This window comes from Perca fluviatilis, chromosome 20, assembly GCF_010015445.1.
Source record: "Perca fluviatilis chromosome 20, GENO_Pfluv_1.0, whole genome shotgun sequence".
NCBI lineage: Eukaryota > Metazoa > Chordata > Actinopteri > Perciformes > Percidae > Perca > Perca fluviatilis.
In genome coordinates this window covers 7887049-7899517 of record NC_053131.1, presented here as the reverse complement: position 1 = coordinate 7899517, position 12469 = coordinate 7887049, and the positions used below count along the sequence as shown (strand labels likewise).

The 12469-nt window shown below is 38.8% G+C and overlaps 1 protein-coding gene across 1 annotated transcript; it reads right to left on the bottom strand.

The window, feature by feature from the left end:
• Nucleotides 1-1189: 1189 nt before the first annotated feature.
• Nucleotides 1190-8928, bottom strand: cfd (complement factor D (adipsin)). Its single transcript, XM_039786938.1, has 5 exons — nucleotides 8791-8928; nucleotides 7795-7951; nucleotides 3238-3379; nucleotides 2826-3116; nucleotides 1190-2083 (listed from the first exon to the last, which is right to left on the bottom strand). Exons 1-5 carry the CDS (start codon nucleotides 8852-8854, stop codon nucleotides 1904-1906), a joined length of 834 nt encoding a protein of 277 aa, XP_039642872.1. The 5' UTR covers nucleotides 8855-8928; the 3' UTR covers nucleotides 1190-1903.
• Between the last annotated feature and the right edge of the window lie 3541 nt (nucleotides 8929-12469).

Genomic DNA, 12469 nt, shown 5'->3' with positions numbered 1-12469 from the left:
TATTGTAGAAAATTAAGGTGCATATTAAACTTGGGCTAGAATTACGTGTAGGGTGGCCCAAAGCCTTTATACATACATTTTTTGCATAGAATACAAAGCTATTAAAATAGCCTTGTCATTATTGAAATTTGTAAATCATCTTTTAATGTTAAACATACATGTGGTACAGTGAATCCTTAGGATCTACTGTATCTGTGGATGGCTACTTCAGTGACTACCTTACCTATAGGATAGTAAGCCTATCATCAGTGGGGATTTATATTTGCTAATAATATGTTGGATTTATGTTACGATTTAAAAAAACTTTACAATAATTTGGAGACTCCCTTTTGAAGATCCCTGCAATAGATGCAACACCTATACAACGTGATTCAATCCAATACAGGCCTGCAATCATTTGCCTATTTTTCTTAACATGGTGCCAGAGAAGAGTTTATTCAACTATCTGGAATCAATCCTGCAGGGAATTTGCACTGGATCTGCAAATATATATACTTTTATAGATGCTGTCATCTCGGTTTGCCGCTGGAGGTGCTCCGAGTGACAAAATCTCAAACCCTTGCAATTTAAGAGAATTATCTTTCTATACATTTCTAATTATGTAAACGGTATATTCATATATATTCATCAAATGTAAATGACACATGCATTCTATTTTTAAGAAAATTGAGATTTATGCCCAACCAGTCAAGGTTGTTTAGCAAATCAGAAATATTTAATACATTTTAGCATTGTGCATAAAACAATTGGTGGTGGTGTGTGGGGATTTTCCAAACTAAACAGAAGAGCAGAACACGTTAGGGATTATTTATGGCTGTGCTTATCTACATAGAGCAGAGAGGGGAAGAAAAGAAGAAGTACAGCTGCAGATTTTATTTACTTTTGGACTTCCCCGTATGGAAGTATCTGACAGATTTATGAGATTTGCTTGTTGAAATCCTGATTGCCTAACAGTTACATTCTTTAACACTGTCCTTCAGATGGACTCAGTTGCCAACAAACTGATTCCACTGCACCAAAACAAGATTGATGCAATACGTTTTTACGATTTTATTATAGCAATTATTTTGCAACTCTTATATGTGTTAATTAGTATGCTATAATATATCCGTTTATCCTTACACATCTCTCTTTGTTAGTGTACTGCATCTTACGCTTATTGTCCAAGAAACAACTCAAGACAGACATGTGAACGTGATAAACTGTATTTTATTGATTCCTTTATAAAGTGATGGCTAATCTGTTAGTACAAGTGGATGTATATTTGCCATACTGGAGGTATATCTCTCCAGCAGCGCTGTCAAACTCAACTTCACCAAGGGTCACACTGGAAAATGAGAATCACATCAAGGGCCAGACATGTACAGTTTATTTTCATGCTTATATTTAATCAAAAAAGTCAAATATTTTTGACTGTATTATTGCATGTCTCATATAGTCTTTTCAGTTACAGTTTGGTCGACATAAAGTCCTAATTAAAGGCAGCAACTAAAGTTTTTTTTAGCCATCGTACAATTGAGCCAATCAAGCAAAACAATGATTACGTTTTTTTAAAAGCAGGCTACCACACAGCTGACTCACAGCAACCACTTTCATAGCCTGAATATGAAAACTCTCTGCTTCTGGGGGAATTTCTGAGTCTCAAAGTCGGCATATCTGCCAAATTCTGCTCCGAGTGTCGCATAATTGCAGTTTGATAAACAGTTTCCTGTCTTTTGGTTTGGTGGGCCGGATCTAAATTTGCAATGGGCCGGATTTGGCCCGCGGGCCTTCAGTTTGACACATCTGCTCTAGAGCCATGCATTAGTTGCAAATGGGCATTGGAACCCTTTATAGCAGGTACAATAATAAGTGACTCAGTGGTGGAAAGCAAAAGTGGTGGAAAGAAAAAAAAAAATTCTCTTTAATTGCTCTGGTCTGCAGTTGCAGCGGGCTGCAGGGCCATGGTGCTGTCAATCCACTCAGTGTAGTGGGAGATGATGGTGTAAATTCCAGGCTTTTTAATTTGGCCACACTTCTTTCCTCCGTTGGAAGTGATGCCCACTGCGATGCCGTTGTAGAGCAGAGGACCTCCAGAGTCACCCTGAGGGACAACAGAAAGACACACTGTATTCTTCAGTTCTGATTTATTATCATTAAGCAAACCCACCAGCCTGTCCTCGCAGCTATTACCTACCCATGACAGGTTATGATACTAGACTGGCCGTCGGTTATGGCTTTACCCGGCCAATGTCCAGCAACAGTGGTCTTTAATAAATGGTAATTTATAGAGCTGTAACATATTGGAACAGCCCCCCCCCCCCCCCACACACACACACACACATTTAATCCTAATGTGAAATATTTCCAGCTTCAGAAAGAAACTAACTTTTTTCATATATTTTATTTCATGTTACTGTTTTGTTGTTTTTATGACATGAAAAACATGCTACTGTGCCTTTTGTTTTGATAAAATCCAGGATGTTTTCATTGTTCTGATATAACAATATGTATTTTGCTCTATAATATTTGTCTGTTTGTCTTGTGTTGGACCCCAGGAAGAATAGTCTTCACTACGGTGATGACTAATGGGGATCCTTAATAAACAATACACAATAAACAATAGCTGGATAATAATATTAGCATTAGCTAAATAATATTTAATATGAGCCATTTAGTCCCTGAAGTTTTAAACACAGAAAAAGAGAAGAAAATCCAATGTGTGTACTATTAATACAGACAAATAACTACATCACTTTGGTCATGGTCACCCTAACATGATGTGTCGTCTCTCCCATTTGTTGACAACCATTCACATTTAGTAGAAGAGAAGAACTTAAACTTACATCACAAGTGTCTTCTTTCTTATATGGTTGATCACAGGGGTCTGGGCATAATTTATGGGCACATATCATGTTATTGGTGAACTTTCTGCCAAAGTAGTCGCTGCGTTTGCACCGATTGGAGTTGACCACCTCGATGAACACCTCCATGAGCTTGTCTGGTCTGGACCCCAGGTTATCCAGGGATCCCCACCCGGCTGTCTCCACCACTGCATCTGTGTCGGGGTTTGTGCCACCCGCTCGCAGGAATTCCACTGCTTTCACAGCTTCAGAGATGTTGAATGGACGATCCAACTGCAAAAAGATCATATAGACATTAGTTTCAAAATTAGAGTTTTTTGTTCCCCAAAAGAGAACATAACATAACAATTTACACCTCGGTACCACTGGCAATTGACACAATCTATACACTTACCTTGATTAAAGCAATGTCATTGTCATAATTGGACGCGCTGAAGCCTGGGTGATTGTGAAGTTCCAAAATATCAAATGTCTGCTTGGTCTCTTCAGGTTCACTCAGAGAATGGACACCCAGCACTACTTTCCTTCCATTTGGCCTGTGAAAAGAGCACAATGATACTTTACTTTATGATCTCCAAATCATACCATTATACACGTTTAAAAAAAAAAATCAAAATCAAAAAAAGGGGACGATAAAACTCCATGCTCTGTTTCACATACTGTACTCAAAAATATAAACTACAGATCCCCAAATAATTCATGGAAACGGAACAAATAAATATGATAATACCGCCAAAGAAAACTCACAGACCAAATCTGAGCTACATCAGCTCGCACACAGAGAACGTTCACATGTGGAGAATCACACAGTCCTCCTCTCCTATGGAGCCTTTATCTACTCTCACGTCATCAAAGTGAAGGGAGCGATTGTTAGAAAATGTATAAATCCTTGTTTTTCTCATTAAACCTTTAGAACAGGGGTCTTCAACGTTTTTTAGGCCAGGGACCGACACATCTTTTCCGACTGAAAAAAAAAAAAAGCACTTAATTCACAGTACTGTGAAGACAGTAAAGCATGGTGGTGCAAAAATCATGTTATGGGGATGTTTCTCATACTGTGGTGTTTGGCCTATTTATCGCATACCAGGGATCATGGATCAGTTTCAATACATCAAAATACTTGAAGAGGTCATGTTGCCTTATGCTGAAGAGGAAATGCCTTTGAAATGGGTCTTTCAACAAGACAGTGACCCAAAACACACCAGTAAGCGAGCAAAGATTGATGTTATGGAGTGGCCAGCCCAATCCCCAGACCTCAGTCCCATAGAAAACTTGTGGGCTGACATCAAAAATCCTATTTCTGAGGAAAAACCCAGTAATGCAGAGGAACTGTGGAATGTAGTTCAATCGTCCTGGGCTGGAATACCTGTTCACAGGTGCCAGAAGTTTGTTGACTCCATGCACAGATGTGAAGCAATTCTCAGAAATAATGGTTATGCAACTAAATATCAGCGTAGTGATTCAAAGTAAAGCAAACCCTTGAGACATTTTTCAGTTTTTCAGTAAATGTTTGAGTTTGTAAAGAAAAATGCATATACTGCTATTTTTTTGAACAGCCTAATATTCCTTTTTCTTCACCTTCTGTAAAGGTATAACAGAAACTTGATCAATTTTGGTCATGTTTTGATTTAGAATTGAATGTGCAGTGTTCCCAATGCATTGCTATTATGGAATTAAAAACTATTCAAAGAATTTTGAGCATTATTCACTTTTTGAAATCACACTGCTATTATTTTTAACACAACTGTATATATATATATATATATATATATATATATATATATATATATATATGTAAATATACTCTTAAAGCTGCACTTTCATATGGCTATTTGTCACTTACTACTTGTTGGTCTGGAGTTTGCGCCTTCAGGGTTGAAAGCACTAAATTAGAAGTCGCTTTGGATAAATGTGTCAGCTAAATGACATGTAATGTAATGGTAAGTACAATAAGAGCAGGTGAAGCAATAAAATACAACATAGACGATAAAGCCAGCAGCTAACAGTAGAGTAGAAATATTGTATACAATTGAGTTGCATATTAATAAACTGGACCGAATGGATGAAAATAAATGGTTATTATTTATACATCCTGTTTTAATGTTAAACATCTGGAAGACACAGTGAATCCTTAACTGTATGGCTACTATATTGGCTACCTTACCTATAGTAAGCTTATCTTTCTTATCTTTTTCACAAATAGGAGATATTTATATTTGCTGCTAATATGTTGGATTCATGTTAATGTATATATTTTTTTTAACACATTGTAATTTGGCGGCCCTCCTGCACTAACTCTGAGGACCCCCTAAGGGCTCCTGCACACTACCTGCGTGGCGTTTCTGTTGCGTGTCAGTTGCGTGGCGGCTGCGTGGTGTTTTCTATGTCTTTACACTCCAGAAACGTGTCTGACGCGGCGCTGCTGCTGCTGCTGCTAGCCTTGTCTGTACACATGTATGTTTCCCATTGATAAAATGAAATAATAGCAACAACGTCACAGCAAAGACTACGTCGGCAGTACTGATGGCAAAATGCTACAGTATATAACAGGTGCAATATTTGAAAATCGATAATAATTTTTTTTTTTCTTAAATTACATTTATATCTGCATTTATGTCAAAACCTAGAGACTTGAGAAATGTCATTTATTAAATGTATTCGTGTCAAAATGACATATAAACATCTTTTCGTATTGCGTGTCGCGTGAAAAATAGGCGTCGGTCCTATTTCTAGTATGCGTGCGTTTTCGGCCCTTGGATCATGGACTCCCAGTTGAAGATCTCTGCTTTAGAACATGAACTGAACCCTGCTTCATGTCACTTTGTTCTCCGAAATCTCATAACTGCTTTCAGAATCAACTCACAGGGGCCATGCCTGTATGTGACAGGATAAGAACCACAACCCAATTGTGATGGAATTGTTTTATAACAATACTGCATGGCCCTAATTTTTCTTCGTCTTGTACGTTCTGCTTCCCACGTAACAAACTTCATCCATGGTGGTTAGAATAAGGTAGCCTCACCCAGCAGTGGAATGTAACTAAGTGAATTTACTCAAGTACTGTACTTTAAGTACACATGTTGAGGTACTTGTTTCTTTACTTGAGTCTTTTCTTTCCATGCCACTTTCTACTTTACTCCGCTACATTTCAGAGAGAAATATTGGACTTTTTACTCCACTATCCACTTCATCTGACAGCTTTAGTTTCTGGTTACTGTACAAATTAAGATTGTTGAACATAAAAGACATGTAGATTATAAAATATGACGTGTTATTGTAAATTGAACTACCCAACAATATAATGGCCTAGAAGTCCAGCTGGAATGATGAGATGATTAAATACAGAACTGTTTGGATTGTTTCCAGTTTCTTTCTGCATTTAGGACTTTTACTTTTAATACTTTAAAGTGATGGTTTGGAGTAATTCACCCTTGGGTCCTTTGCACCATGACCTCAAGCCAAACACCCCTCTTTAGAAAGTTAATTTGTCGGTCGAGATAGTAAGCTTATCAGGCTGAATAGCTATTGTAACGGACTCAATGTTTAGTCTACCCCCTAATTATAACCGAAATGATACCAAACGTCTACAAGTAGTAGGTTTTATGAGGTTATGCTCTCCGAAAACGATGGATTGAAAGAAATTTGTAAGTACACCAGAGCTTTATGAACCCTCTCGTTCTCTTCAGCTCTCTGTTGCTGCTGCTACCTGCAGTTAGATGAGTGCTTAGGGACGTCTACAAATTACTACACCGAAAAGAGATACAACAAAAATACTTATTAATTTAATGATTAAATAAGGTAATGTCTCCAAACTTAACTCAATTATTACTTGTCTCCTGCTAGTTATACTACAGCACTTACTTAAAAAAAAAAAGTTAAATTAAAAAATATTTTTGTTGCATCTCTTTTCGGTGTTGTAATTTGTAGACGGCCCTAAGCACTCGTCTTACAGCAGCAACAACAGCAGCAGAGAGCAGAAGCCAGCAGGCAAGTGTTATTTACATAAACTTCTGGTGTACTTACAAACTTTCCAATCCATCGTTTTATGAGAGCATAACCTATTTGTACTTACTTGTAGACGCGTTTGTATCATTTCGGCATTATTAGTGGGGTAACCTCACGATACTAAACGTGGGTCCGTTAGCCCCTGCGCTAAGCTATTCAGCTGATAACGCTACTCTACGCTAACTCTCCCAATGTTCGACCCAGGTGAAAAAAGCTTCTGGGGGGGTGTTTGGCTCGAGGTCATGGTGCAAACGACCCTAGGGTGAATTACTCCGAACCATCACTTTAAGTCCATTTTCCTGATGAAACTTACATACTTTTACTTAAAGTTCTCATAATATGCTCATGTTCAGGCTCATAGTTGTATTTAGAGGTTATATCAGGTATATATATCAGATTTAGTTGGTTTAATAAAAAAAAAAAAACACCATATTTTTGTTATACTGCACATTGCTGCAGCTCCTCTTTTCACCCTGTGTGATGAGCTCTATGTTTTAGCTACAGAGTGAGGCATCTCACTTCTGTTCCATCTTTGTTGGGAGTCGCACATGCTCAGTACCTAGGTAAGGACAACTAGCCAGTCAGAAACAGAGTATGAGGGCGTGCTACGCTAGCAGCTAGGTGAGCATTATAACATGTGTTACAAAGTGACCCACGTCTGTCTCTGAAGTAAAGGCTGGACTACAATAGAGCTGTTTGGAGCAGTTGGTGAACAGTGTTTTCTGTTGGAGATGGTAAGTCCCTTTGGGGGGGGACTTTGGGCTTTTTCACTTTGTAAAACTATAACATGCACAAAAAAGATATATAACACAATAAAGTAAAGGGAAAAAGCCAAAAAGCATGATATGAGTACAGGTCTTTTACTTGTACTAGTATTTTTACAGTATGGTATTAGTACTTTTACTTAAGTCAAGGATCTGAATCCTTTTTCCACCACTGGCCTCACCCTGTTGGCAGACAGTGTACTGCAGTCATCACCCACTGATCTGCGATCACAAACCCTCCACACTCGTGTTTCAGATTCTCTCCTTCTGGCACCTGGATGGAGGCCATGTAGGGCCGAGAGTGCGGCGCCGCCTCTCTGCCACCAAGTATACCCTCGCCTGAAACGATCAAAACACACAGGCGCAAAGAAACATTTCAAAATAAAGTATTTTTAACCAGTGATGTAGTCTACGTGAAACACAGGTATACGCAGTATACCCACTAAGAAAGCTCCAGGATTTCCATATATTCACTTAAAAATGCCCAATGACACGCAACAACATACTTTCCATTAAATGTTTGCTATATTTTGAATTGTCATCTGTGTTTTTCTTCTTCACATAGGCTAAATAAAAGGTATTTCCACCATAAACTGGTGCATAAAAGTGAATCTGAATACAGGAAATTAAGTCGTTGATACTCAAAACTTCCCTGGGGGAGGACACTCAGACCTCCCCAATATATTTCCCAACCCCCCTCCCCCAAAGGCAGATTCTGGCCAATATACAGAACAGTATACCCACTACAATACATTAGACTACAACACTGATTTTAACATTTATGGTGGTATACAGTTACTGATACACAATAGTGTCATGGGAAGGCTCAAAGTCACATTGCCCTACAGTGGCAATTTTTTAGAGTCACTGGCAAAACATATTCATTAAAATTAAGGAATCTTTGCATCTCATGTCAGAGAATCTTTGTTATTTAAACATATCTAGCTATCAGCTAAATGCTTACAGTTAGAAGAACAGAAGAACAGAAAGAATAGATAATAAAATACAAGGTAGCATTTTTAGAATAGTACCAGCCCATATTTGCAAAAAAATACTTTTTTTAACACTATAACTACAGTGAAAATAATAAAATACTAATATAAACCATTGAACATGAATTACTAAGAAGCCAAATCTAAATAGATGAATCCTCAGCTATTAAAAGAAAATACACTCACTGTGTGAAATGAGGGCGAAAACCAAAACAGCAGCAGCCACAAGAAAGTCCTTCTTTGACACCATGATGTCGGTTTAACTGAACCAAAACCAGCAACTGGGGAGCTTTTAAAGGCTTCCACTAGAAAGACAGGAAATGTCAATCAAGTAGATATGGTGCAGGACACAAGTGGGAGTCTGACACTGCTCCTGCTCCCTGGTTTCCTGGAATGAAAAACAGGAATGCAAAACAACATCTTTTTTTTGGGTCTTTTTTTTCTTAGTGTCAAGTGCAAAAAGCATTAAATTCTTTATCATACTACTTTTTTTTTCCTCCCATATTAACATTCAATAGAAACACCAAGGGGGAACAGGGGGAACACATCACACAACAGGAAAGAGAAAAAAAAGACAGCAACAAAACGCACACACAAAAAAAAGAAAAGAGGGGGCAGCTCCACTGTATGTGTGTGTGTGTGTGTGTGTGTGTGGGCTTTTTTAACTATATTCATGGGGTCCAAAAACCAGTAGTACAGTAGGCTATACTTGTAGGGTCCTGACAGCTTTGTGGGGCCAAAATGCTGGACCCCACAAGTTTAAAGGGCTGTTTGAGGGTTAAGAATTGGTTTTAGGATTAGGGATAGAATTAGCTTATGGTTAGGGTGAGGGTAAGGGTTAAGGTTAGGCATTTAGTTGTGATGGTTAAGGTTAGAGTAAGGGGCTAGGGAATGCATTATGTCAATGACGGGTCCCCACAAAGATAGTGCCACAAACCTGTGTGTGTGTGTGTGTGTGTGTATGTGTGTGTGTGTGTGTGTGTGTGCGTGCGTGCGTGCGCATGCGTGCATGCATATCCATCTACAGTATGCATTTATTAGCAAGATTATTTATTCTTCTAACTATATGCTCTGGATACAATTTATTAAATTGTTTCTGTTTGATTTCTGACTGTTAGAGTGAGCTTTTCCATGTTTGTTCATGCTTGAAGATCTGGGGATTTGGCTTGTTTCCACAGCCTGTCATTTGCTTCAGTGCTGTTAAACTGAGCATTTTAAATATGTATCTGTCCCTAGCATTGATCTTGAGGTTTGTATTAATACCCAAAAGATTTCCAGGTGTGAGTGGAACTGTAATGTCAAGTATATGTTTAATATTACCTTTTGCCACAACACCTGAATTACTGAGCAAAACAATATCTGATTTGCTTTTCTCTCACCGCATCCTCTCCAGCAGCTTGTTCCCTCTGTTGCTGTGTTTGTTTTACATCTATCTGGAGTCATCTTTTTCTTTGATAGATACTTTTTTCACTTTAAATTCTGTAATGGCTGTACTTTTTTAGATTAAAATATTTCTTGACAATTGTGTATAGTGGATCTCAACTCCAGAGAAAAATGTTGTAGCATATATGTTTTATGCTCAGTTATTGTATATTCCTTCTCATTTTTCATATCACTTACTTCTGCCTGACCTTTGGGTGAAGTTTAGACTAGAAAAAAAGATACTCACCTTTTATACAGACAAACACTCTTCTTAAGTATGTACATTTATTGATGCCAGCAGAAAGTTTCACTTTTTGTGTGATTTAATAACGTTTCAAGTTACATAATGCTGAGATCACAACACTCACAGAGAAGAGGACATTATTTTCTTCTTTTATTCCAGTAAATCCAGCAGGAAAACGTCAGCCAATCTGGAACAAGCAAGTACATCTGACATACATCTTTTGCAATTACAATAGGTCACACATGATTATCCAATTATAAGCTTGTCCATTGCACTGTATGTTGTGCACAAACATTACACAGTGCACGCACAAACCAAAAAACGTGTGGTGTATATAACAGCCCCACATACCAGAAGGATTATCAGTGTGTCTTTAAAGGTCCCACAGCATGAACATGAGCATGAGTTTTTTTTAACATTAATATGAGTTCTCCCAGCCTGCCTATGGTCCCCCAGTGGCTAGAAATGGTGATAGGTGTAAACCGAGCCCTGGGTATCCTGCTCTGCCTTGAGAAAATGAAAGCTCAGATGGGCTGATCTGGAATCTTCCCTTTATGATGTCATAAGGGGAAAGGTTACCTCCCCTTTCTCTGCTTTGCCCACCCAGAGAATTTGGCCCGCCCATGAGAGAGAGACATCATGGCTTTCAAACGAGCGAAGCATGGCATTTGGTCAAGGCCACACCCCCACCCTCCACCTTGCCCCCCCTCTCTCCTCCTCAATAGCATTTAAAGCTACAGACACAGGAATGGCACATACTAAGGAAAGCTCATTGTGGGACTGGCTCTAGTGGTTGTAATTCTACATCAAGGCTGAATTTAGGGAAAGAGACTTCAGACACAGTATTAGGGGACCACTGAGGTCTATAAGCATCCAAAAAGCAGCATATCATAGGACCTTTAAGATGATTTTACAAAAAGTGATTATTGGCAGTTTCAGCATCTTGGGTGAGACCTCATATACCTCAATATAGGCTTCTGCATATGGACACTGTTCCTATTGGTATTTTTTGTGCGTGCAAAAAATGCATTGCAAGAATGCAATCTAAATACAATGCAATTTAATCAGAAAAGGATTTATTGGCAAGTAAGTAACACTTACAAAGAAATTTGGCTTGGTGGTTTCTGCATACAGTACAGGCCAAAGGTTTGGACACACCTTCTCATTCAATGCGTTTTCTTTATTTTCATGACTGTTTACATTGTAGATTCTCACTGAAGGCATCAAAACTATGAATGAACACATATGGAATTATGTACTTAACAAAAAAGTGTGAAATAACTGAAAACATGTCTTATATTTTAGATTCCTCAAAGTAGCCACCCTTTGCTTTTTTGTTAGCGCTGCAAACCCTTGGTGTTCTCTCAATGAGCTTCATGAGGTAGTCACCTGAAATGGTTTTCACTTCACAGGTGTGCCTTGTCAGGGTTAATTAGTGGAAGTTTTTCCCTTATTAATGGGGTTGGGACCATCAGTTGTGTTGTGCAGAAGTCAGGTTGATACACAGCCGACAGCCCTATTGGACAGCTGTTAGAATTCATATTATGGCAAGAACCAATCATCTAAGTAAAGAGAAATGAGTGGCCATCATTACTTTAACAAATGAAGGTCAGTCAGTCAGGAAAATTACAAAAACTTTTAAAAACCATCAAGCACTACAACGAAACTGGCTCACATGAGGACCGCTCCAGGAAAGGAAGACCAAGAGTCACCTGTGCTGCTGAAGATAAGTTCATCCGAGTCACCAGCCTCAGAAATCGCAAGTTAACAGCAGCTCAGATTAGAGACCAGATGAATGCCACACAGAGTTCTAGCAGCAGACACATCTCTAGAACAACTGTGAGGAGACTGCGCGAATCAAGCCTTCATGGTCAAATAGCTGCTAGGAAACCACTGCTAAGGAGAGGCAACAAGCAGAAGAGATTTGTTTGGGCCAAGAAACACAAGGAATGGACATTAGACCAGTGGAAATCTGTGCTTTTGGTCTGATGAGTCCAAATTTGAGATCTTTGGTTCCAACCGCCGTGTCTTTGTGCAACGCAGAAAAGGTGAACGGATGGATTCTACATGCCTGGTTCCCACCGTGAAACATGGAGGAGGAGGTATGATGGTGTGGGGGTGCTTTGCTGGGGACACTGTTGGGGATTTATTCAAAATTGAAGGCATACTGAACCAGCATGGTTACCACAGCATCCTGCA

Coding starts and splice junctions, on each gene's coding strand:
- cfd (XM_039786938.1), bottom strand. CDS start 8,854: ATGGTGTCAAAGAAGGACTTTCTTGTGGCTGCTGCTGTTTTGGTTTTC. Junction 7,952..8,790: donor TTTCGCCCTCATTTCACACA/GTGAGTGTATTT, acceptor TGATCGTTTCAG/GCGAGGGTATACTTGGTGGC. Junction 3,380..7,794: donor GTACACTGTCTGCCAACAGG/GTGAGGCCAGTG, acceptor CTCTTTTCACAG/GCCAAATGGAAGGAAAGTAG.